Here is a 26,048-nt window from a genome sequence, read left to right as displayed (position 1 = left end):
CACGGCACAACTGCAACTCAATAAGCCTAACGTGTGAGTTGTTATGCATGTTAACTAGTTATGTCCAGTATTAGTTCTGTCACAACTCTGTTTAGGAAGTTACACGCCGGCACAAATCTTGGGGAAGCGGATGAACGTACTTGGCTTGAGATGAAAGATACGGCCGCCGTCGGCTGGCTGCGATGGCTGCTGGATTGCACCGAGCCTCGCCCAGCATGATACTTGCAGTTGGGTACAAGCCTCGGGATGAAAAACAGCCCAGGTTATGTGATGGGGAGACATGAGAGAACTATGACTTCATAGGCCGCGCAACACAAGATGCATTACATACAGGTCGCAATTGCTTTTTGTCCCGGGAAAGGTGCTAGTCTTCTCTCATCACCACACTGGCGCAAGCTTGAAGCTGTCGCCCCGGGACATGGGAAGCCGTCGGTCAAGGCTTTCTGCAGAATCTCGGGCATAGTTGGGTCGGTCACATGAAAGTGGCTCTGCCATTGGCATATGATCATCTAGCTGGCTCAGCACGGCAGAGCCGTCTTTGTGGACTAGCCGTAATCAACAAGTCGTCCCGTGCCATAAGTCGATACGCCATGCCGTTGTATAGACCATAGTTGTGGTGTAGGTTAGGTGACGAGGAACATGGGGCGTACAAGCCCGCATACCAAAGAGTTGCCTCGATATCATATCAATCTCCCCCTTCTCCTCCTCGCTTGATCAAACTGGGCAATCCGGCCTGCTACCTGCTGTTCTCATAGGTCGTACTTGGCGATTGAATAATCAGTGCATCTTGATACATGTATTTATGTACTAGCTACGCATACGCATATCAGGACATTCGTGGGGCAAATGTCTTCCGGAATCTTTATCCGGTGCGAAAAGGCTTCCAATAACCAGATAGAGCTTAGCTTGGCTGTAGGGGAGAAGTAGGTATGTACAAGTATGATGTATAACTATTGTCTTGTGCAAGTAATATTGACCTCAAATTCACATCCACATGCACCAGTTCATTCATCCAGACCCTTGTACGGGTCGGTAGGCTAGCGAGCATTACCAATGAACCCTCAATAAACCCCATGATTGATGTAGTCCTAATGCCATCATTTCGACCGTGTTGGTTGGTTGGTGGCTTTCCTGTTCCGTTCCACTTCCCCATGGGACAGAAGAGAAGCGAAGAGGAAAGCTCTTGCATAGCGTTCGTCAGGGCGAGCACCCACAGAATGGGTCAGCAGCAGGTAGGAGAAAATGACCTTTGGGTCATGGGAGCGAGTAGCTAGCTAGCTATGTATAGTCATGGCTTCCTATTGCCTTCATGTTCCCCGTTTCCCTGACTTCACCGCCTTTTGATGCTACCACGAGAAGAGGATGGAGGGTGTATACTTTTGGACTTGTCAGCTATGAATGGATGTATAGAAGCTGTATTTGTCTAGTTCTTGGGCAGATGAACTCATTAGGAGTTGCTCATGCGCGGGGGTTGAAGGTGGTGCATACGAAACAAAGGACTCTACAGATTTTCCAAGTTGGGGGGGGGGGCTTGACATGTGAGAGGCTCAACTCGTCAACGGTCTTTTACTCACGAGAAAATACAAGTAGACAGTCTCAAGTACAGTTACTCTGGCCATTTGTATGTGTGTATGTACTGCGGATGTGCTTGTAGTTGAACCATAATTGACCACAGAGCTCGCCAACTGGATCGGGTCGTCTTGGTGCCCTTGAGACCGGCACGGAAGAAGCTTTTTAACTGCAATCTACACTTGTATATTCGGCACTGTTGCTCGGAGAAAAGGGAGAGGTGCTGAGCTTTGGCTGACTCTGGCTCTGGCTCCAGCACAAGCCTGGCTTGGATGGTACTAAGCCCCAAGAGCAAGAAAGAAAATACGACAAAAAGGAGCCCAGAAGAAGCTGCCCATTTGTGCTTCTGCTTGTAAGCCGTGCTCTTCAACTTGCTCGCTCGGCTGCCTCGAGGCTCAACATGCCCCATCGTATATGGTTGGACCGCAGAAATCTCCGGCTCCCCACGTATCCTCTTTAGTTTCTTCCACGCCCAAGCTTTACGGGGTTAGGCTTCTTCTGATGCTTCGCTATCTAATCTCATCTTGCTCGTGGGCCATGGCTGATGGCTTTTCCAGCCTGTCTTTTCCCTTGCCAGCACATCACCCCCCCTTCTCCATCAAGGCAAAGCAAGCCGGCGTATGCACACTTTAAGCCCCAGGGAGCTGGCTGGCTGCATTCTTTTGAACTTTTGGGCTGCTGCTTGCTGTTGTCCCCCATCAAGGGTTCGCTTTTGGCTCCCAAAATGCTCCCCTCCTGATGGATGTATTGGAGGGGAAGGGTTGGTTTTGTATGGTCTTGCTGGGAGCCACAGAGGAAGGGAAAAAGGAAACAAAAGCCATGAACACATCGGGATTGATCACACCAAGCATTTTGAGCAAAAAAGATAGATTTCTGAATAACACCGCAGAAGGGGTCTGGAAACAATCGAACCGTGATTTTCATTTATTTGTAACAAGACTTGCGGTGAGAAAAACACGAGTTTGTGATTCGTTGTCTCCTAACCCTAACTTATGAGTACCAACAAGAATAAGACCCTTCCATCACGGTCTCCCTTCTTTCTTTGTTCACTAACTACAGAAAGACAAAGTTTCTTTGCTTTTGAAACAATGCGGACAAGAAGCTGCTGACTCAGGCGTACTGCACACTAACACAGAAGGGTCTTAGCTAGACAGCGGTATCTTAGGCTGTGTTGTAGCCAACTATAGTTAGTTGAGGATTGGGACTGACTAGTTAGATTATGACAGCAAAGCTGCCCTGGCCTTTGACCCAATCACCCTGGCCCTTGACTCGGACGTCGTTCCTTGGAACAAGCACTAGTTAGCATACATGGGCTTTGGCCGTGTCAGTGTCAGTCGGGGCTGTTGGGCAGCAATGCCTTGGCTGGACAAGTCAACACTCCCTGGCGAGTAGCAGATGAGTCTTTGGCGTCTGCGATCTCGACAAGACCAGTTGACTCTTGAGATTGCAAAGGTAGAGCCAAGAATAGCGAGGAGACGGGAGAGAGAGAGAGTCTGCAGACGCGTTCGCTATGTATGTACATACAGACATGTGTGTATAACTAACCAGCTATAACTGACCGACCAACTAGCTGGACACATGAATGTAGCTCAGGTGGGGTTTCTGTGTCTAATGTGAGCTACGTTTGGCGGTACCTTGCTTTGAGTCCTGGCTTTGCCTTTAAATTCTCCGCTGTCTACTTGTACTTTCAGGACCGAGAAGTGGTCCCTCCCATCGAGAGAGAGCTGTTTTTTTTTTGGCATGGCCATGGCACGGCACGGTACGGTACGGGCGTGCTCAGTAGGCGATACTCGATGAGCCGGGCGTGTGTATGTGTGTACAGTGGAGTGCAGCATGTGAAACGGTGGCTATAGAGAGGACAAGGTGGTGAGTGGATGGGTGAGTGGACTCTTGATTCTTATCCACGCCTTTGCATTTCTAGAAGGAGAGAACACCGTTCAGACTTGTGTGGCTGCTGCTGTGTCCATGAATTGTATCCAGACACCATCTACATGCATCTGCCCATGTACCTTGGCATAGACTTGCCCATGCATCTACCCGTTGGCTATCCTGTGCTAAGGGGGAGAGCAGAGAGCAGAGAGCACAGCAAAGTAAGGTACCTATCGAATCTCTATGCACATATGCCATATATCCAACACCTGCATATGCATCTACCAGCTCATGCCAGCGTCTAATTACTTCAATGAGGCCTGTAAACCTCCGCTCCTACCTGCCCATAGTGTTGTGTAAAAAAGAACATTGCTAGCTAGAAAAAAAGGCAACACCGAATACAAATTTACACATGTCTTCCAACAAGCTTTAAAGTCATACTTTTCCACTCACCTTCACCCAAGCAACATTCTTTCCACCTTTGTTTCTTTTCTTTTTTACTCTCCTCTGTCTAGCTATAGCCACCCATCACCATCATTCCACATCTCGTTCTCGTCCAGCAAACTCGCTCTCGCATCTGCTTTTCCAAGCCAAGCACCCAGAGTTTGCCTGTGTCTTGCGTTTCGTCGTTTTTCTTTTTTTGACTGTCCGCTTGTTTGCCTGCCGTCTGCTGCTTGCTGTCCGTCTTCCTTTGTGCGGCAACCCTTTCGCCGGCTTGCGCCCCCGGAGCCCGTCTGCCATTCTTTTGCTTCATCGCTTCGCTTCTCTTCTTTCTTTTTCTGCTCGGCGTTGCTTGCTGGCTCCCTTGGACTACCACCGTGGTGTTAGCTTCCCCTCTTGTTTTTGTTCCCTTGCTCTAGCTCTAGTTATCGCATCTTGCCGCCATTTCACGATAGCTTCCAGCAACCCACTCGCCTCCGAGCCGCTGCGTTTGTCTGGCTACAACGAAACTGCTTCGGCTGCATTGCACATCGCTTTGTGCGCTTCTGCTTCTCTCTAGACTTGGATTCTTTTGTTCTCGGCAACGCCCGCCACTTGCATCCAGCCCAGCCTGTGCACCATCACCGGAAGCCTGGCACACCCCTCTGGACTCGGCCCTAGCCCTCGGTCCAGCCTGTATCATACCTTGTTGCCATGTCGTCTATACCCGACCCATGGTTCTTTTCCACCGGCTCCAAGCGTAACAGCGATGGAGCCGTTGTGAACAACACCACAGTTTCTGCTGCCGCCCGATCAGAACTCTCCTCGGCCCTCGCTAGCGTCTCGCCCAGAGACGTCATGTACAACCCCCCCGCAGAAATCATGGTAAGATAAAGACATTCTGTATCCAGCGCACTCGACTTGTTCTTGAACCTAACACTTAGTCTGCCGCTCTAGCCTGGCGTCAACCCACAGTTTCCTCTCGGACCGGAGTTTGTCTCAACCCAAGCAGTACTGCATGCTCCCACAACCGCTCTCACCATGCTCAATGACCTAAACTACCTGGGCATACCCCTCGACAACTCGGCCTTTTCATCCTTTGCCTCGTCAAATATAACCCCATGGGGCTCAGAATCAACCGACCTAGACACCAGCCGCATTTGCGCCACCACGTCCCTGTCCCCAACAGACGATATGAATTATATGATACAGACACGTTCAGCGGCTTCCTCATTTGATATGTTTTCGTTTCCGAACGCGACATTACAGTCCCCGGGCCAAGGATTCGTGCCGGAATTTGAAGTAGCTTCTGCCAACATGTGCTCCGACATGGGCAATCTGACCCAACCATCCAAGCGTCGCGCCATCGAGATGCCGTGCTCTTTGTTCCCAAATGCAGCGCACTTTTCAGGGCAGACTGAGCCAATGGAGCGGTCGGAATCTATTGACTCTGGGATGTCGGCGACATCAGACTTTAGCATGTCCTCGTTTGCCATCAGGGAACATCAGGCCCTGGGTATCAGTAGGAGTCATATCCAGAACGGCTCACGTAACCGCAATATCTGGCCAAAGCCGGATAGCAGAACTGGTGGTAGCTGGCCAATGTCACCAAGCACACCAAGCTATGCGAGCGGCAATCTCGACAGAGTCCTATCCCAGAATCAGAGTGAAAACTCGGCTTCTGACACTACCACTTCTACCCCTGTTTCCAGCACTGCCAGTGCCTTGCCAGTTCCTGTACCCACACCAGCATCGACTTCCTACACACGACCGACACGCCAGCGTGTGTTTTGTAAGCATTGCAATGAGCAGCCAGGTGGATTCCGCGGAGAGCATGAGCTTCGTCGCCATTGCGCGGCCAGACATGAGCCCAGCGTTAAGAAATGGCAATGCGTAAAGCCCGAGGGCGAGGTTGCCATCGTCCCCATCAACCCCATTTCCGACTGCAAGGCCTGCCGTGCGGGAAAGCTTTACGGCGCCGACTACAATGCGCTGGCCCATCTCCGGCGCGCACACTTCCAGGTCAAGAAGCCCCGCGGTCGCGCCAATGCTGGTGAAAGCCACAAGGACACGGCCAAGGCGGCTTCGAACAAACCTTCTTCGGCAGAACTCCGACCATACCTCAAGGTTATTCGCATGGCCTCGTCTACCTACGACGCAGAAGACCCTCTGGAAACTGAGGGTGAAGGCCAGCCGGATGTGGATGTGCCTGGAGATCTCCATTGGCTTAATGACGTGGTTGATGAAGAACCTCACCAGAGTTCTCTGGAAACTGTGTTCTACTTTGAAGAAGACTAGATGGTTTTTTTGTCTTTCTGGTTCTTCCTTTCTTTCTCTCGTTCTTTTTTTTCTCCCTTTCTTTTTCCTCGACATCTCTCTGTCCCCGTCCGCCCTTGTTTACGACTGCAACGTTTTTCTGTTATGATTTCACGACCCCAACAACGACTATACTACGACCTCTTGATAAACCCCCTTCTGTTTTTTTCTTCCTCTTCTTTCACGAATATAAATTAACAAGACTTGAACAAAAAAAAGTTGAAAACGAGAAACTCAACAAAAAATAGCCCTCCGAAATGTTTTCATTTTTTCTTTTCGTTGTGGTTATTTTGCTGTCTCTATCACCCTTTTTACATTCCACTTTATACACACCGGCGTTCAAGGGATTCTTGTCTTTTTTTCGCCAGTTTTCACACGACTTAGCTTGTTGTTTTATATTTGGTGTTTGTGTGCGGTTTTTTTTTCTCTTTACTTTTTTCTCCCAGCGCGTGCATGCGACGGATATCCATGGAACTCGAAATTGTTCCTTTTTTTCTTCTTCTCCCTCTCTGCTTCTGTCAGCCCGGAATATGTTGGTGTAGCCTGATTTTCCAAGTGCAAGTCACACGTTTCACTTTGGCTCAGACACTCTTCATTGTCTTGTCCTCGACCGGGTTACATTGATTCGGATGGATGTCTAGTCAAGCTTTGTGTTGAGCCATTTTGGGAAAGGCTTGTAGGACAGTTACAACCATGTCACAGTGGTAGTCTGCCACAACTAGCTGCCATCATCGCCACCAAACATCGTATTTCTGACGCCAAGTTTCCTGGGCCCTCGGTGTTTTTCATGGCCACGCACTCACTAGTTTCTGGGACGTGGTCTTTGCTGTGGGTAAGGCCTGTTTGATCTTGGCGTGGTCATGGAAGCCTTGTACGTTCATTATTTGTCCCTCATATATTTCCTCCATGTTGTGCTATTTCCTTGCTGTTATTCCGCTTTATATTCGACATATACATACACTGAAACATATACATTCATCTGTTTGCTTGTTTCCTTTTGCTAGATTGCTATCGTTGGTGTTTTTCCTTTTTGAAGTTTGTTTTCTGTTCTTGGATCAGTTTGAGCCCTACACCCCTTTTCGATCGAGACTGGCTATCATGTGTGCCGATGATGTGATGAAGCCGAGAAGGGAGGGACAAGGAGGGGGGATAGAGATGGAAGGGGTAGTTGGTATGTATTGAGCTGCTGGACTAGGAGTTGAGGTGGACTTGGCTCTGATTAACACGGAAATTGATAAATTTGTCCCTTGAGATTTGTGCTAGGTTTTTTTTTCGACGCGACTATTGGTGAATACGAAGCTCGTAAAGCTACATAGCTCCAAGACAAAGAGATGGAGGGGTCAGTGGCCTAGTCAAGGGTGATGTGATGGCGGAAGGGAAACGAGTGTTGGTTAGGTTGATGAGCGGGGACTTACAACATGTGACATAGGTACTGGGCTACTTGCAAGTGTGTCAATGTCATACTTCCCGCCCAAGTACCGCGATTATGCCTCGATGCCGCTATACTGAAGCTTCTCCAGTGCACCCCCCGCAGTGCTGGGCCAGTGCCCGGATCACGGCGGTGTCAATGCACACAATCACATGTGCATGTATATTAATTAATCTGTTCATCTGATCGGTGGAAAGGACGGCTGCGGCTGCGGCTGCGGATGTGCAGCGAGGGAGACCCCTGATGGTCCCCCCCCAGAGGCCCCTGAAGAGCAGGGGCTGGTGGCTCGGGATAGTGGGTTGATGGTCCCCTGAGTGGGCCATGTTACAGGGGATGGTTACAGCACAGACTGGGCCGGAAGTATTGATGACTGCTCGATGACTATTTATGTAGATAGTCAGTTGATAGTGAGTGTGTGTGTCGGCACATCTTGTCCGACTTGCGCTGCTGGATCTGGCGCAGAAAGTGTCACAGGGCAGAAATTGAAGGAGACACTCCCAGGCTCGAAGAGAGCGCTGAGAGACTCATGGAAGCGTCCAAGGTCAAGTGAAGTCTGTAGATATGTACAGTAGGGCCGATCCACTCGGGCTTGGGCTCATCTTTTCCCAGATGGTTCATAGTTGTTTGCCTGGTCCTGGCCTTTGCGAATCTGCCCACGCGTCAAGCCTGCAAGCGAAGTGAACGCTCAGCCGGCAGACGACAAAAGTCAAGAGCCCATCAATATAATGTACAGGCCAAAAGAGTCTAGAAGCTCCTCGCAGCCAGGCCGGACTAGGGCTTGCTTCTTTATTGATGGCCCGTCCTAACGAGGAAGGAATGTGGTTTAATAGAGCGCTGTCTTGGGGTTTAGTTGTTTTTCTTTTTCTTTTTTTTCCTCGCACAAACCTGCTAGCTACGTAGTTGGTAGTTGCTGGGGAAAAGGAAGAGACCTGCCCACCAAATCCTCGCTCCCAAATCCCAAATCTCTAAATTTCTCTCGTCCTCGTCTTTTCTTCCCTTCACATCGCCGACTTCTTGCCACTCTCGTTTCCTTTCCCTTTCCTCTTGCCATTCTTCATGTAGCCTCTGCTACTTTTAGCTTTTTTTTTTCTTTTCTTTCTATTTCTCATTTCGATTCTTTCACTCGCTCGCTGTCCTTTTTACTTTCTTTTTTCAAATTTTTTTATTCACGCTGAATTTGCCTGCCTTGCTTTTCTCTCCGTCGCTATCGTCTACACCATCGTCTCGTCCTCACCATCGCGAATATCGACCAACTCCCACCTGAACCATCCCCGGATTGCCCCTCCGACCAAATACCGCCGAATTCAACACCCGCCCACAATGCCTCGCGTGTCAACGCTGTCTCTACAGCCGGTTTTGGCCAGGCTCAGCGAGCGCGTTGGCTCCGATATCCGATCAGGCGATGCCGCCTTTTGCCGGACGGCCTTGATGTGGATCGTTCTTGGCCCTGCCCTCCAGCTCAAAGAGCTTATCGATGCCATCGGCCTCGACTCATACACGCCCGCTTCCATTCAACACTTTCTCGACGGCCTCGTCTCCATCGACTCCAAAACAGGCCTAGTAACAGCCGAGCCTGGCCTCCACGAAGCTGTCGCAGACTTCGAGTTAGCCCTGGGCTTTAGCGACTCCGAGGCCTGCTACGTCATTGCCAGCCGCTGCCTGGAAACCTGCACATTTCCGTTCCTTCCCGACGGAACCCCGCTTGAACATCTTGGCCGTTCTGGCGCATCCACCCGCGCCTATGCATGGCAGGGCTGGCGCTTCTTCTTTGAGCGTGCAGGAAAGCTCGACGTTCATATTGAGGAAAAGTTTGACGACATGGTGAAGCGCACGCTGCACTCGCTCACGTCTCTAGTAACACTGCTGGCCGAACAAACCGTCCCCTGCACCCCACAGACACAGCCGCACATGACCTTCCACGCAAGACTCGAGGAGAACGGCGGCCTAGTACTGCTCTACAGAGCACTAAGACGCGTCCTCGTAGCTGTGCGCGCTTGCTTGCAGTTCGACTGCTATGCCAAGGCCCTTCCGCTGCGGCCCGATACCGACGGCCACGTCCTCGGTCCCGGCAGTATGCGCCGGCGCAGGAAGCGCGTAAGTTTTGCTGACGAGTCATTCCCCAACCGCGCATCTGAAGAGCAGCGCATTATTGCTGCGTTCCGCGCCCTGGAACGAAGCCTGCGCATTGTGGCTGCCATATATAGCGAAGATGACGAGGTCGAGGACAACGATAGCCATGGTAGCCAGGCCGATACCGACAACGACAATGACTGTGCCATTATTAGTGATGATGAGGATGACGACAAGCCCCCTGGACGCAATGAACGCGTCCGTCGCTGGTTCCTCGACGCGGCTGTCTGGTCACGCAATATGGCCGATGTCTACCCCGCCGCCTCTCACTCAGCTTTCTCGCCCCGCGGCTACGAAAACGTCATTCAGAGCGAGTACATGCTCCAGCGGCCTTACCTGCAGTGTGGCAAGGATGTTGTGCAGATCCCATTTGTACCATGGGTCGCTGGCGTGTTCGTCAGCGCCATCAAGTCTCCGTTCTCACTGTTGTCTTCACCCTCAGCCTCCCAACCCATGCCGGTCCCGACGTCGCCTGCGCTATGCGAAAAGGTTGCTTCCTCGACACCAAAAACACTGTCGATAACACCAGCCCCGTCAACGTCGTTTACCGCAGTCCCAATTTCCATGCACTCGCCACTGGCTTCTATACTGCCGTTTCCTTGCGGCTTCTCGGCCCTGCGCCCTGCCAACATTGATGATGCCTGGCGAGCAGCCAAGCATGCGCTCCTCCGCGGCGGTATTGCACGGACAATCTCTTATTTTACTCTTGCTATCCTGATTAATCATGTGCGCCGCATGCTCGCCCCATGGCTTGGCCAGTATGTCTTCTACAACGCACCCCTCTCCGCCCTGAAACTGGCCATCTCCTCTCCACAAGTCTTCCTGGACGAGAACTTGGACCTTATTTGCCTGCGCGGCTTTATCGCCATGGAACTGCAAAAGCTCCTGCTCGACACCACAGGCGCCATGGCTGGCAATGTGCTCCGCTGGGCTGCCGTTTTCGATGTCGACTCGCCACGTCCTGGACGGCTGGCCGTCGACACCGCCGTGCTTGTGTACCTGCTCACGGCCATGGCCAGCCTCGAATACATGTTCTGCCGCGCCGTCTTCACCGCCGCATTCACCATTGCCACGCTTCGCCTCGGCTCGCCCACCCTCTTATCCGCACACCACAGCGCCACAGTCCCATCGCTCGACGCCGTGCTGGCAGCCGTCCAGAGCCACTCGCCCCTCGTCCCACTCCTGATGCTCGTCAACATTGTCACAGCCCTCATGCCGCTGGCCTTTAACGCCTTCCGCCAGGCACTCTGCCGCGGCCGCTTCGGGCTGCTGTCCTTGCTGGTCCTGGCTGGCTGGGCGACGGCCCATGTCGCGCAGTTCACGCATCGCTACTTTATTGCGCTTGAGCTGGGCGGCGGAGTGGTCGCGCTGGCTTATTTGACGCTGGCGTCTTACTTAGTGTTGCTTGATGTGCTGGATGATCCGCTTGGAGTGCACATTGTGCATGAGCGGCTCATTAAGCAGATCTACAGCATGGGCGATGTGATTTTTATCGACGAGGTGGTTGACTTGCGCAAGCTCATGTAGAGCCTACCGTAAATCTTTCTTTTTTTTTTCTTCTCTTCTGCTCTTCATTATTCGCCCTGCTCTCTTTTCTTAATCTATCGTGCCTCTGTCTGGCCGGCTTTTCTGTTTAGCCTCACTTCATTAGACCTACCTATATGGTCATGTTTCTTTTATCCCTTATATCCCGGCCTTCGCGTTGCGTCTTTCTCTTTTCCCACGCTGATATCACTGATTGCTCTTCATTGTTTGGCTTTTCCCTTTTTTTCCCCCGAGGGTCCTGGATTCCAGGCCGTTTTAATGGTGGCATGTCTCTCTAATGCGCTTTTATCTTTTTTTTTTTACGTTTTGTTAGCCTTCTACGGCCTTGTTCACTTTGTCACCAGCGTCTTCATTTCCTTCTTTTCTTTGTCTATTCCTGGATCGTCAGGTGTCTCCTATCAATGTATGCATTTTTTTTCCCTCATTGCAGTTGTCGTCATTAGACATTTTTTGTATCCTAGTTACATATAAACACCATTTTACATCTCCATATGACGAGCTCAGATGACAACGTGAACATGTTTCTTTTGGGCATAGTCGGCCAACACTTGATTCTCAGTGAATGGCTTCCTTACAACCAACTCACGCTCCAGACCGAAGCACCGGGGCGCGAGCAGGCGACCTCGACGCTGCCATCAGCGTTCTTGATGCTCTCCGCCACCGTCTCGTTCTTGCGCTCGAGCACGATTCTAGCCGTCGCAGCCGGCAGCTTGTAAAAAGCCCGCGGCGCACCGCTAAAGAACTGCTCCAGCTTGGCCTGCGTAATGTCCGCCCAGTCAATCACGCCGCGCTCCACGGCTTCCTCTAGCGCTAGCAGCACGTACTGCACCGCGTACGGCTGCGTGAAGACACCGGCTGGCGGCTGGTCCTGCGCCTTGGCAGCGCGGGGGTGCGGGGCGCTGTCGGTGCCGCTGTGGACGAGAAAAAAAGAAAAATATACAACGTCAGTCATGGCAGAGCCAAGGGAGGCATGAGGGAGGGGCGGATACGTACAAGAAGAACTTGCTGTCGCCGCTGACCAGCGCCTTGACCAGAGCATCGCGGTCGTTCGGCTTCTTGGGCAACGGCTTACAGAAAGCCAGCGGATCGCAGCAGGCGTCATGCTCGGTCAGATACAAGTGGTGAGCCGTGATGGTGGCGCTGACCGTCGGGCCACACTTGCGCACGGCCTCGACGGCAGCCGCCGTGGTGCAGTGCTCGAGCACGATGCGCAGGCGCGGGAAGGCCTCGTGGATGGTCGCCAGGGTCGGCAGGAAGGCCTCCTCGAGCGTCAGCGGGCTGCCGGGCGGCAGCAGCGGCGACTCGCCGTGGATGTTGAGCACCATGTCGGCGTCCTGCATCGCGGCAAAGACGGGGAAGAAGAGCGACAGGTCCGTCACGCCGCTGTCGGAGTTGGTCGTCACGCCCTGCGGGTACACCTTGACGCCCGAGACGCCGGCGGCGGCGGCGGCGCGGATCACGTCGGGCGTGATGCTCGGGTGCAGGTACAGCGACATCAGATAGTGCACGCTGCTGTCCAGGGCCTGAAGCTGCGCTTTGTACGCCAGCGCACGGTCGACTGTGGTAACGGGCGGGATCAGGTTGGGCTATGGCACAGCCGTCCAGATCAGCTTACATTTTGGGGGGTTTTTTTTTTTTCTTTTGCGACTCGCAGACCGACCGCAGCGTGCTCCCAAGAACACAGAAGAATACGGTCAGAACACAAGACCACTCACCATGACGTAGACAGTGTCGACACCGCCCTTTTTAATCTCCGGCACCACGAGCTCCATCATCTTGTCCTGGCGCAGATGCACATGCATATCAGCTGCAGCAGGCAGCTCCAGGCGCGTGATTTCCTTGAGGTTCAGCATGGCGGCTGCTGTGAGAGGTGGCTTCTACCGGGGAAGAGTGGGTGGGCGGAAGAAGGGCAAAGGTTCGGCTTTGGTGTAAGTCGTGGTGAAATCGGCGTTAAAACTCGGGCAGAGCCGCGGGGCCAAACTAAATGGCGTTTCGCATCACGTGGGCGGGGGCGGCTAGGGTGTAGGGTTTTACAATAACCCTAGCCCACGCATGACACCGGGGATGTCAGACACGAGGAGATTTCTACCTGAGCCAGCCATAACTGACGGCTGATGACATGAACCAGAGAAACACACCATGCCGTGTATCGTGGTCTAGAAATCCAAGGTGCTCGCGTTGCAGGCTCTCCAGAGCCTGAGGCAGACTTTTACCCGCCATCAGCACCCAAAAAGTCGCGCCACTATAACGAGACTCTTCTGGCTCTGCTTTCGTCCCGTCTTCATCTCAGTCAGTTCTTGAGATGGGCTTTCCTGTCTTCTGCTCTTCATTGGGCAGCCAGCGTCTTTCGTGTTTCTTCTCTTCGGTGCAGCTAGCAAGCTTGCTCTCTCCATAATAATTTTTTGATCTTGTGGCCCAATCTGACGGCTTGTGTCATCGGGTACTCCGAGCACAGAGCTAAGAAGGCTTCTTTTCTTTGGCTGTGTGGCTGAGAGCATCGGTGGAAGAGTAGAGAAAAAAGGCCTCAGGCGCAAATTGAATGGCCTTTTTTTTTTTTTGGCCTTTGGTGTGTGGTAAGCTGCTTGTTAGATTGTGCTATTGGCTTGAAATTTCTTCTTGACAGCTGTCAGCTCCCGGCGGGCACTGACAGAAAGCATCTGCTCCCGGCCGATCTCTGATATTATTGGATAGATTTAGCATGTTTCTTTCAATTTCATTTTTTTTCGCGTCGGTGTTCTTCGCGCTAAATCTGAAAGGGCTCCAGCCAGCTGACTGGAAGAAGTAGGAAGAAAAAAAACAGGTCGTAGCATTTTTTTTTTCCACAACCCAGAAAAAAAGAAAGCAGCTTTGTGACAACTTCCGCTTTGCGCGACAATCTTGTTTTTTTTTTCTTCCGGTATATTCTTCGCCTTCCTTCTTTACACCGAAACAGAATCTGTCGCACTGCCAGAAAAAAAGGTTCTTCTCCTTCGTTGTCTGCAACGCCACACCGAGACTTCAGCGAAGTGAAGCGAAGAAAAAACTTCACCATGTCGACTCCTCAGGACATCCAGTCCATTCTGGCTGCGCTTGGTACGTTTCCATCTCCCACACTCGCCGCCAGCCCATTGGCTGCCGCGCGCATTCATCCAGAAAATGAGCCCCAAGTCCAGGCTAACTAACCTATGTTTCGTCTCATCTCCAGCTGCCCAACAAGTGCCCGTCGCCGCTTCGGCGCCTCCTCCCCAGCCCGCTGCGCCTGCCATCTCCCTGCCCGGCTTCTCTCAACCACCCTCACACTCGGCTGCTCCGATGTATGCTGCCATTCCCGGCTACGGAGCCCCTGCACCGGGTCTCCCCTCGCCTGGTGCCTACGACCGTGGCGCCGCCCAGCCCGTTGGCTCGAACAAGGTCAGCCTGGACGAGGCCATTGCCCAGGCCAAGGCCTTTGCGGCCCAAAAGGGCGTCTCGTCGTATGACCGCGACTCTTCAAATGGCTACCGCAGTGACTCTCGCCCAACCTACGGCGGCCGGAGTCGCTCCCGCTCTCCGACAGCTCGCCGCGAGCCCTACCGCGAAAACTACAACCCCTACCGTGATGAGCGCCGCGAAGAGCGCTCCTACGGCCGCGATAACACATACGGCCGCAGCGAACCCAACCGCCCTCCCGCCCCGCGCGGCCCGCCTGGCGCAGACGACGGCAGCACCTTTGAGATTTTCGAGGTGAATGCCAACCTGGTCGGCCTGGTCATTGGCCGCAGCGGCGAGAACTTGCGCCGCATTGAGAACGAGTCGGGTTGCCGCGTGCAGTTCCTCGGCACGAGCGACAGCGGCCAGCGTGAGTGCAAAATCACTGGCCCCAAGCCGCGTCGCGATGAAGTCAAGGCGGCAATTGACTTGACCATTGCTGAAAGCGGCGCGCTGGGTATGCCTCGCCCCAAGCCCCGTGGCGCCGTTACGCCGGGATTGCAAGGACCTCCCGGTGCTGTGCCTCGTGAGGGCGAAGATCATATGCAGATCATGGTCCCAGACCGGACCGTTGGGTTGATTATTGGCCGCAAGGGCGAAACCATTAGCGATTTGCAAGAACGGTCTGGCTGCCACATCAACATTGTCGATGAGACCAAAAGCGTTGATGGCTTGAGACCCGTCAACCTCATTGGCACCCCCGAGCAAACTCAACGGGCAAAGGACATGATCATGCAGATTGTGGATAGCGATTCACGTGATGCCACGACGGCTGGTGTTAGTGTTGGTGCCGGCGCTGGTCCCGGTGCTGCCGCCATGGGAGGTCACGGTGGCCCTGGAGGCCCCCCCAGGCCCTTCAACAGAGAGCCGTATAACGGCCCCAGAGACAACGGAGGTTTCAATGGTCCTCGTGGTGGTAACAACGGCGACACCTACGGTATTCCCGTGCCCACCGGCCCCGATGTCATTAACGATGAAATGTACGTTCCCTCAGAGGCCGTTGGCATGATCATTGGCAAGAAGGGTGAGACCATCCGAGAAATCCAGGCCACGTCCGGCTGCAAGATAAACGTCACCCAGAGCGCGCCCAACGGCGACGACAGCCAACGCTCCATCGGCCTGATTGGCACGCCGGACGCCATCCGCCAGGCCAAGGCCGCCATCTCCGACCGCATCGACACCATGCGCCAGCGCCAAGCGACCAGCGGGCCTTACGGCGGCCCGCGTCGCGACGACCGCAACGACTACGACAACCGTGCGCGCGGTCCCCGTGACAACGGCGGCTACGCGCCGCGCCACTCGGGCCCGCCTACGTCGCACACCCCCCATGCTGCCGCTAGACCGGGCGACAACGGCGCGCCCGCCCCCGGCGAGCCCGACCCGTATGCCCAGTATGGCGGCTACCAGAACTACTTGACCATGTGGTATCAGCAGTGGATGAGCCAGGCTGCTGCGCAGGGCCAGGCCCCGCCGGCTGGACAGCCGCCTGTGTCGAATCCGCCGCAGTAGGCGGCCGGATGATCTGGCAATCGGGCCTCCTCGCCTGTCCTGGACCGGTTGTGCATTTGCTTGGTCTTTATTTGTTTTGATGCTTGGCCTGGTTAATCTTTCCGTGGCCTTGTTCATTTCCTTGTTATTTCTTTTTTTTTTCATTCTCGGTGGCTGTTTTACCAGGTCGACCGTTTTGTTTTTCATCTATTTTTGTGCTCGGTTCTTTGTGCCGCGGCGCTCCTTCGGATACTCATGACATCTCAGCATGGCCTCCCTTTTCATATTTCTTTTTCTTTTCTCTTCTCACCACCGCATAAACGACTCCCTGGATGGCGCGCATTATCTTTGTTTTTACTCATGTTTTGAACGACCTGAAAGCCCTAAAAATACTCACGCATACGACCGTCTCTCTTCCATCGGACTAAATTAGATACCCATCCGACTCTTCGCACGATTCTCTTCTATTTCTTCCTTGCTGACTGTGCTCGTTCCCTTCCCCTCCCTACCCCCTCCTCTCCCTACCCAGCTCGTCTTCCCTTCGCCTTTTTTCTTTTCTTCCGTGTGGCATCATGTGATGCGGATCTTGGGTTCCTCGGCCTCAACTCTTACTCTTGACATCACCGTCGAGATCGGTTCTCGACCCGCGATATAGGTAGCCTTTTCTGTTTCTATTTTCTTTCTTGCCACAAAGCCATTTGTGGGCGAGATGACCCGGACTTTGAAGCATGCCGGGCCTTCTGCTATACTTTGACTCGCTGTCTACGCCATGCTCGTACATGCGTGCGGTAGCCTCTGCCTTGCTATGACACGCTGATCAACTATTGACAGAGAGTTGTGGATTCTTGTCCCACAGTGTTTGCCGACTATCTGCATGTGATACTGGAACGCCCTTGACTGTTGCGTTTGTCTGCCTGCTCTGCTCCGCGACTTTGTCTCTTGTACCCTATGTGCATTATCCTTTGGCCACACACACACACGGCTGCTGACTTGTGGTCGTTGACTTGAAGCGCAAGTTTTCATGCTAACAGGTAAAAACGTTCGACGGCTTGAAGACTGGAGATGCGGTGATTCCGCATGCATATGGTGCATGCTATGCTGCCGTTGCTACATTATTATGTCTATGTGCGCGTGCCATAACTAATGTGTTTCCTGCTCATGTCGGGGCTTCCTCGCTCGCTCGTAAGATTCTCCTTGACCTATCGCTCACTGACGCTGGCGTTTCCACCTGGTTACTAGCAGACCAACACGCGACATTCATCTGCGTCTTTGGGATATTATGACTAGATTGCGCCTGTCAATTTGAAGTCTCTCCTTCTGTACTAGGGAGACCAGCTTCTCGGTTTGCCTTGCTGTGTGCCGGGATGCAATCCCGTGCTGCCAGGGATCTCTGCCACGTCCCCTTGCGTTCTGCTCTTGGTGCGCTTACAAACATAGACTTGGCTTATTGGCCATACGAGTCGTACTGTGTAGCCCGATCAAGACTTGTCCATTTGATGATCTGGAATCAAGTTAGGTTCTATCCACTGGAGGCACAAGCAGGCAACATGAGGTTGTCACAGTGGTGCACAAGTGCCAAGGTATCATAACCAAACTGCCACGTACAGGCCCCGCGTCTATGCCACACATACGGAACGTGTCTATTATACTCTAAGCCTCTGCTATGTTGTGCCAAACACACGGTGTTCGATCCAGTACAGAGAGGCACGGGTGGAAGGGAGGAGTGGGAGAGACCAGAGGGGTAAAGGGAAAACATGTCTGCTTCTTTTTGCAGGGAGTTTTTTTTTTGCTGTATACCTTGTCCACCACCATCCTTGCATGCACGTCATGTCAGGTTTCTGGTGAACTGCCAAGAAGAAAAAAAACAAAAAAAAGTAAAATGCTACCACTCGCGTTGTCGTAGTCTTGTGCTGCATACAGTGTGTATTTGGGATATTTCTTTCTTTTTCTTCCCTCGGGGAGCAGGATGTCTTTTGCGGAAAAAAAAACTCGTGATTAGACAATGAGAAGCACAGAGAGATGAGAACGAAGAGTCTACAAGAGAGTAGGAGAGAAGGGGGGCGGGAGTCGAGATTCTTTTGTGCATAGTCCGGTGTTGTTTAATGGTTCTTTTTGGAACGATGCGTTCGTTGTTGGGAGCTATGCTGCATGTGTGCTTTTCTTCTTCTTATTTCTTATATGTTTAGTTGAGCGGTGTTTGGAGTTGAGGGACAAAGGAGGACACTTACACGCGTAAATGAAAGCTGTCTGGTCGTAGACATAGAGACACTGCAGAAATACAAGTGGTTGCACTTCAATGTTTAGATGTTTGGAGATAGTTGACTATTACACAGTTGAACATGTACGAACCGGTAGCTCGGGCGGGATTAATGGCAGTAAACCAGATATGCTATTTGTCTATGTAGACGATGCCGGCTGGCTTGCGAGCACCGAACCCAACCATGCACGAAACAAACAAAGTACTAACGAATAAAGAAAAGAAAGAAAAAAAAAAACTCCAAGCCGCATGTCGTAGATGGACCTTTTCTTTTTAAACAGCAGTTCCCGCCCAGACGCAGAGCACTCGCTGTCTTGGGCGTCTCTCTCGTCCATCCTCACTCAAGCCCTCCCGCTCTCGAACACTCTCTACTCGTGCTATCGCTCATCTCCGCGCCTTCTTGTGCTGGCGCGGCTGGCTACCATATGATCTCCGGCCCTGGTTCTTCATGCTCGCGCCAACCGTGACCTCGACGCGCGGCGGTGTGGTGAAGCAGAAGCTCTTGGCGACCTTGACCAGGTCAAGCTTGTTGATATCGAACACGGTGCGCAGCGAGTGCGATGCGTAGGCGTGCAGGTAGGCGCGGTAGCCCTCCTTGGCCGACTTGTTGAGGTAGTAGTTTTGCGAAATGAGCTTCTCCAGCTGCGACTGCACGTTGATGATCTTCTTGGAGGGGAACTCGAACTCGACAATCGGCACGCGCGCCGCCTTGAGGTGCGTCAGGAAGCCGACCTCTGACGGCTGCAGGAACATCAGCGAGCGGCCCTGGGCGTTGGCACGCGCCGTGCGGCCCACGCGGTGGATGTAGTCGCGCGGGTCATCCGGGGGGTCGAACTGGACGATCCAGTCAACAGCAGGGATCTAGAAAACACAAGAGAAGAAATAGTCAGCATGACGTTGTGACAGACAGTATGGGATGCACGGAGCTACTTACATCGAGGCCACGGGCGGCCACGTCAGTGCAGATCAGTGTGCCCTGCTTGGCATTGCAGAACTCAAAGAAGGTGTTTGTGCGCTTCTGTTGCTTCTGCTTGCCATGCAGCGAAAGCACGGGAATGTCTATAAAGTTGAGCAGCTCGGCATGGTAGCTGACGCAGGCACAGGAGCTGAAGAAGACGATAATCTTCTTCTTCATGTTGAGCTTGAGGAACGAGAACAGCAGCAGGAAGCGCTTGTCGGCGTCGCACACCAGGTAGCCCTGCTCGAGGCCGTCGGCCGTACTAAACTTCTTCTCCTCGTCAACGTTAATGTACAGCGGGCCGGGCCGCAGCGAGATACGCGCCAGGTCGTCGACCTTGGTGGTCTGGGTGGCAGAGAAGAGCATGGTCTGTCTGTCCTCCTTGGGCAGGATCTTGATAATTTGGCGCATCTCATCCTCGAAACCAATCTCCAGAATCCGGTCAGCCTCGTCGATAATTAGCGACTTGAGGTTTTTGAACACAAACGGCGTGTTTTGCAGGTGGTCCAGCAGACGGCCCGGCGTCGCAATTAGCAGGTTCACGCCCTTGGCCAGCTTCTCCGCCTCGGCGCGGCGGTTGGCGCCGCCAATCACAATGCCGCACGTCTGCGAGTGGTGCTCGGTCAGCTCGCGCGCGACGCCAAAGATCTGCAGGGCCAGCTCGCGCGTGGGCGAAACGACAATGACGCCCGTGCCGTTGCGCGGCTTGAACTTGAGCGAGTGCAGCATTTCAACGGCCGGAATCAAAAAGGCAAGCGTCTTGCCTGAACCTGTCTTGGCGGCGCCCAGCACGTCGCGGCCCGTCAGCAGCGGCGGAATAGCCCGCTTCTGGATCTCGCGCATCTCCGTCAGGCCCATGGCGGCAATGGCCTGCTGGGTTTTTGCCGACAGGTTGAGCTCGGTGAACTTGGAGACGGTCTCGCCAGATGTGGCCGGCAGCGACAGGCTGTTGTTGGGGAGCGCTTCGAGGGCGGTATCTTGGTTGGTCTGGTCGTCATCGGCGTCGTCATCGTTGTCGTTCTCGCTGTCCTCCTCCTCCTCATCCTCTTCGTCTTGCTCTTCTTCACTAGACTCTTCTTCCTCCTCCTCAACCTCCTTTACTGGTCTCTTCTCCTTCTTAGAAACCTTAGAAGTAGCAGCAGAGGGCTGCTTCTTGGTCTCAGCGGCAGCCGCCTTGACGCTGCTGAACTTGCGTTTCTGACCAGCCTTGATACCCATGATGGCAGATACCCCGTCGGCGAATTAGAGAAAAAAAAGGGAATTAAAAAAAAGAGACAGATAAAAAAGCGAGAAACAGTGCAACTGAAGATATACACAGCAGAGCAAACAAACAAATGCTGGCAGTCAAAAATTGAAGTTGGCCTGCTGTGAGAATTTTCTAATGCGCCTCTCGTAGCGAAGGAAGAAAAAAAAAGACCTGTCGCCAACCTTTTTTCTCTTATCTTATCGCGCGGCAGCCGTTGGCCTTGGGTCAAGAGCCTGTGGCGCATAGTGTGGCGCACAATGTGGCGCGCCATGTAAGCCGCCAGCCGTTAATCCAAAAAAAGATCTCGAGTGCAGACGCGCTTCGGCCAGCCACGAACAAATCCGCCGACGTCTGCTGTCGTTTTTGCGCGCCTGAGCCACACAGAAAGCTTCATGTGTAGAAGTGAGTTCAGCAGTTAGGCGGAGTTGCTCAGCTGCCGGAAAGAAAGAAAAAAAATGCTTCTCTGGCGGAGCTACATGGCCTCAAGCCAGAAGTCTCCCGCCCACCACCCCCCACATCGGGTAGCAAATGTAGCATCCAGGGCCCGTCACTAACTATCTCATGATCAACGTACGTTTTTTGCACAGCGCAAGGGCGCGGCTTTCCCCGTGTTCTGTAATATCTTTAATCCCCCGCCTTTGGCGTGCAAGTCACCAGGCTGAATCTGCGCGGGGAAGACGGGGAAGGGAGGGAGCATTGCAACATGATGCCGTCGACTATGGAATAAGTGTTCATGTATGTAAAAGTGTAACTATAGTTAACTATGTAGCTTAAAAACAATATCCTTGTATCCGTACCAATGTCTGGTGCGCGATCTCGAATGAGTAACTAGTAATTACATGATAACTAACCATAATTTGCAGAGTTTTTTTTTCCCATCCCATGAAATCAATACACTAGCCTAGAAGCACCCGTGCCCAAGAAAACCACAAGAAAAAGAAGACGGCAAATTTGCAAGAGTGACAGCTCTATAAGACCAAAACAATGACAACAAGGAAGAAACAAAAAAGACAAACAGAAAGAAAGAAGACAAGAGTAGCACCAGAGCTGGACGTTGATAAAAGGAAGGCTCTGGCCAAAAGACCTAGCAAATGGTCTTTGCCAATGTTGGTGGCATGGGGAAAGAGAAACTAAAGCTCGCAAAACAAGGGCAACGATGCCATGAGTCGTGGAGTCGTAAGAAGTGAGGTTCTAAGAATATGTGAAGCAAATAAACAGCAGAAACAACCAGAGCGAAGATGCGTGTGGAATGGCGCCCCCCGGTGACAAAAGGCGCCCGATGTGGTCTATATCGTCTCTCCCAAGGGATCTTCGTGTTTTGCTGTACTCCCCTTGCCGCGCCATGTGCTTACAGCTGGAATATGAGCTTCGTAGCGCACTTCTTCAGTGCCATATGCGCGCGGCGTCAACTTGATGAGCGTATGCAGTGGGACGTTCATCCAGGGGCTCTTTTCATGATCCTTCTTCATAAAGTAAGCGTAGATGCAGCGCAAAACTGCTTGATGGGTGACAATAAGAATGTCTTCGCTGCGCTCCAACTCCATGATAATGGGCTCCAGGCGGATGACGACGTCTCTGTAGGATTCACCTCCGCGATAGCGGTAGTTGTATTTGTCCTCGTCTCTGGCGGCGAAGTCTTCGGGGTACTTGTCTTTGATTTCCTGATAGGTTAGGCCGTCGCAGACGCCAGAGTCGAGCTCATCGAGAGCTTTCCACTGCAATTGGTTGTAGTTGCCGGGTAGGAAGCGAGCGGTGGCAATGGTGCGCTGCAAGGTGGAGGTCCAGACAGTGAGGGGGCGGCCATCCTATGACGGGTGTTAGGCGCAGTGTACGAGTAAATATGGCATAGGGTCAACTTACTCCGACAGAGTTGAGAACCAGCTCAGGTAGCTTTCGGGCATATTGTTCTCCGCGAGGCGACAACAATGCGTCGCCGCCAATACGTCCATCAAGATTGTAGAGAGATTCACCATGCTAAGAGCCATGTCAGCACATACTTCGGGTTGATCCGGATCAGTGCGGGTTGCAAGGGGGAAAGGGAGCACGTACTCTTGATAGCCAGACGGAGCGAGGGCGGATGTGCAGATTCATGAGGTAATACACAATGCGGCTCTGGAGGTAGTCTTGGATGCGGTTGATGATGACCTGTTTGCTCACGTTCATGAGCTTGAGGTAGGTGTATTGGCTTTCATCAGCGTCGTCGTCTACTGACTTGTAGACTTTTTCGTACATGCGGATGCGGTTGCGGAAATCCTGGGCAGCTTGCTCGGGATCCTGGCCCTTGTAGTCGGGACTCGTAGTCTTAACATCGCGGATATTGGCCATGATGAGATCCTCGTCATCACATTTGCTCTCGACGAAGATGACCTCGACACCTTCGGCAGTGCAGACTTCGTGGATCCATTTGCGACGCTCCTTGGTGGAGTTGGTGGCGTCGAGAATGCCCACCACACCACCGCTCTTGAACCACTTCATCATGTCGGCAATGGCCGCCTCGGCGGCCAGCTTGCGCAATCTCTCGCCCTCGGTGTTGTTGATGTCGAAGAAGTCGGCTGTGGGCTGTGGCGCATCGTTGCGACGATAGTTGCCGACGTTGAAGACTTGTGCGGCAATGGAGAGCCATTGGAGGTATCTCTGGGCTATTCAGATGGGGACGATGATGTCAGCTTGGGAGGCCATAGCACGGCGGCATAGTAAGATGGAGCCATTCAGGCGGGACGTACCTTTTTGGGCAATGAAGCTTTTGCCTCGAGCGGGAAGGCCGACCATGACAACGCAAATGCGGGCGTCTTCGGCCTGGACGCCAATGCGGCGACGGTTAGACTGGGCCATGACGAAGACAAAAAGACAGCGTGGGAGGCAAAGAAAGGGGAGGCTCCGAGGACAAGTGGAACGCAGGAGAGGCAAAGGTCGAAGAGGAAAAGAAAATCAGAGGAGAAGCAGGCCAGCAAAAGAACATCCAAGATCGATCGCAGGCGTCGAGGTGGCTCGCAAAAGGAAATAAATACAAGCTTTAAGCACGCCTGGGAAAAAAAAAGAGCACGGTCCGGGGAGCAAAGTAAAAACAGGCCAAGCAGAAGCACAGATGTCGGGAAGGGGAGCAGAGCAGAGCAGGGTTTGACTTTTTGGTGGAGCAGAGGCCAGCAGCCAGAACAAGAGGCGGCGAGCGGGCAGGGAGGCGCAACTGGGACTGGAATTGGAATTGGGATTGGAATTGGCAATGAAAATGAATTGAGTAGAGTGGTTTGGCTAGGTGGCAGGCCAGGGGCTGTGGCAGCAGGGCAGGGTGCTGGAATTTTGCGGGGATGGGGATGGTGGTGATGATAGTTGGTTAATGCTTATATTGGAGTGTTATAGCGGGGAGTCTGTCTGTCTGCGGTTGAGGGTTGAGCGCTAGCGGCCAGGGCGGTGGGCTCCAAAGGCGCCTGGTTATGCATTTAGCGGAGCGGCAGAATGGGTCGTGGCAGAAGGTTCCACCGGGTCTGTCCTACTTGCACTTTCATGCTTGGACACTTGGAACAGTGGCGCCGGTGGCATGGCCTCACTCGGAAACCAAGTCCAAAGACAGGCCTAAAACACCTTCTAGACTATTGCTCTACGCCATCACTGGAGGCTCGATGCCCCTTCTTGTTGCCATTCTTGCGTGCATCAGTAAAACCCCCCCGCCAGGTAGGACGGCCAAGGCGACATGCAAAGTACCTCGTCACCACTTGTACGTGCAAAGGTACTTCCGCCCACAAGCATGGCACCCCAGGCCACGCACGTCTGACCAGGCCAGATGCCGTGTATCGAGAACTAGGAAAGGAAGGGCAGCACAAGGCTGTGTTGTGTGACTGGCTGAATCTCTGGATAATCGCACATATGCACATATGTATGGGTGTACGGGTCTTCGCCCTTTGCCCCTCGCCCCTCGCCCTTCGCCCGGAACACACCACCAGCGCCAGTTCCAGGAGCAAAGGAAAAGACAAGGAGCTTCAGAGGAGAACTCGGAGCAGCCACTAATACCAAATCACTATCCAACACCCAGTGCAGCGAGGGCCAGCCACCAGCTGACCTGTAAACCGCGCCAGGCCGTATTAGAGCATCCAGAACGTCCAGAGCATGTGCGCTTTCCGAATCTTTCCGATAATTCTGCTCTCTGCTGCAGTGTCTTGGTCATGTGCCGCTGGCTCTAGTTACATGACATGTAACATGTCTGCGCCTATGTAAACTTACATGTGTGCTAAACATGCGTCTGTGTCTGTGTCTGTGTCTGTCTGCGTCTGCGCCTGTATGGATGTACACACAAGCAAGTACAACTACACGCACTTGGATACATGTGCGCTCATTCATATGCTCTCGCCTTGTGCTGTCCCTTGCAGCCGGCAGTAAAAGCGTTAGTTAGCAGACAAGGCAAACCAAGACAAGACAGGCCCAGTGCCAGTGCCGGTCCCAGCAAAACCCGCCAATAGTGCACTCTCCCCCCCCCCTGTTACACCTCACATTATGAGAACACACACACTGCTCTGCGCTTGCCTTTGCATATGTGGGCTACTTCTGCCTTGGGCAAACAGTCACACGACAAGCAAGTCTGCCATCGTAGCCTGAGATTACACAGTTGTCAAAGCAAGTCTGTGGCTTAGTGCACCGCGCATCTTACAAGCCCGGCTTGCTGTGATGGTATAGGGGCAGCCTGTTCACCTCTGCACGACGCATATCAAATTCACACCACACAGTTCCATAGTGCCATATCCCAACGCACCACCTGTATGGCAGTTATGGTATGGTTCTATATGTGCTGTCTAGTTTGCCTGGTCTGTGCTTGTGCCGCTCCAAGTTCAAAGCTTAGAGCGGGGAGAAAAGGGAATGGGGAAGCAGGGGGGGGGGGAAGTAGGGGGAGACAGGTATGGGTGTGGGTATGGGTAGAGGAGATCGAGAAAGCCAATCTTCAAGAAAGAGTCTTGGAACTAGGAGCTACATTTTTAGACATGGTTCAAGCCCATGTGATCAAGTCACTTGACCTCGTAGCCACAGTTTCGTTTGTTCCTCTTGGGCGGTGAAGTTGCTTCGGATGCTTGGCATAGATTGGCCGTGGTCTAGGAACACCACAGAACAATCATCCCATCCATCCCCTTGCGGCCCCGTTGATCAAGTGAGTGCGTGCTCTAGAGAACAAGAGAACAAGGGGAAAACAACAACACTCCACAGATTGAACCGATCAAGCTGGCCTTCTGTCACATCCAAAGTCCAGAATGCACGCTTCTTTGTATGTAATAATACAAGTAGTTAGCACTCACACTGCTGATAGACCATGTGTTGGCTCTGGCACGGCTACGGTCTTGGGTCAGCCTGCCGCCGCCCGCTGCTACTCCATACGGCATTGTTTCGGCTGTTA

The 26,048-nt window shown here is 52.9% G+C and overlaps 6 protein-coding genes across 6 annotated transcripts; 3 read left to right on the top strand and 3 right to left on the bottom strand.

The window, feature by feature from the left end:
* Positions 1 to 4,572: 4,572 nt before the first annotated feature.
* Positions 4,573 to 6,156, top strand: BROUX77_004089 (uncharacterized protein; the record flags this gene model as incomplete). The annotated part of the gene is made up of 2 exons (XM_073748813.1): positions 4,573 to 4,743; positions 4,816 to 6,156. The coding sequence occupies 2 exons, from the start codon at positions 4,573 to 4,575 to the stop codon at positions 6,154 to 6,156; spliced, it is 1,512 nt and encodes a 503-aa protein (XP_073606514.1).
* Positions 6,157 to 8,923: 2,767 nt separating this feature from the next.
* Positions 8,924 to 11,260, top strand: BROUX77_004088 (uncharacterized protein; the record flags this gene model as incomplete). The annotated part of the gene is made up of 1 exon (XM_073748812.1): positions 8,924 to 11,260. One exon carries the CDS (start codon positions 8,924 to 8,926, stop codon positions 11,258 to 11,260), a length of 2,337 nt encoding a protein of 778 aa, XP_073606513.1.
* A 589-nt stretch (positions 11,261 to 11,849) lies between these two features.
* On the bottom strand, positions 11,850 to 13,131 carry BROUX77_004087 (uncharacterized protein; the record flags this gene model as incomplete). Its single annotated transcript, XM_073748810.1, has 3 exons — positions 11,850 to 12,189; positions 12,272 to 12,864; positions 12,994 to 13,131. 3 exons carry the CDS (start codon positions 13,129 to 13,131, stop codon positions 11,850 to 11,852), a joined length of 1,071 nt encoding a protein of 356 aa, XP_073606512.1.
* A 1,176-nt stretch (positions 13,132 to 14,307) lies between these two features.
* BROUX77_004086 (uncharacterized protein) lies at positions 14,308 to 16,234 on the top strand (the record flags this gene model as incomplete). The annotated part of the gene is made up of 2 exons (XM_073748809.1): positions 14,308 to 14,350; positions 14,463 to 16,234. The coding sequence occupies 2 exons, from the start codon at positions 14,308 to 14,310 to the stop codon at positions 16,232 to 16,234; spliced, it is 1,815 nt and encodes a 604-aa protein (XP_073606511.1).
* A 2,620-nt stretch (positions 16,235 to 18,854) lies between these two features.
* Positions 18,855 to 20,646, bottom strand: BROUX77_004085 (uncharacterized protein; the record flags this gene model as incomplete). Its single annotated transcript, XM_073748808.1, has 2 exons — positions 18,855 to 19,331; positions 19,405 to 20,646. 2 exons carry the CDS (start codon positions 20,644 to 20,646, stop codon positions 18,855 to 18,857), a joined length of 1,719 nt encoding a protein of 572 aa, XP_073606510.1.
* A 1,314-nt stretch (positions 20,647 to 21,960) lies between these two features.
* BROUX77_004084 (uncharacterized protein) lies at positions 21,961 to 23,506 on the bottom strand (the record flags this gene model as incomplete). Its single annotated transcript, XM_073748807.1, has 4 exons — positions 21,961 to 22,479; positions 22,535 to 22,648; positions 22,724 to 23,313; positions 23,398 to 23,506. 4 exons carry the CDS (start codon positions 23,504 to 23,506, stop codon positions 21,961 to 21,963), a joined length of 1,332 nt encoding a protein of 443 aa, XP_073606509.1.
* Between the last annotated feature and the right edge of the window lie 2,542 nt (positions 23,507 to 26,048).

This window comes from Berkeleyomyces rouxiae (genome assembly GCF_048999995.1).
Source record: "Berkeleyomyces rouxiae strain 22BRR77 chromosome Unknown BrBRR77_ptg000003l, whole genome shotgun sequence".
In the NCBI taxonomy this organism is placed as follows: Eukaryota; Fungi; Ascomycota; class Sordariomycetes; order Microascales; family Ceratocystidaceae; genus Berkeleyomyces; species Berkeleyomyces rouxiae.
The sequence above is the reverse complement of the archived record's forward strand: the minus strand, read 5'-3'. Positions and strand labels throughout refer to the sequence as shown.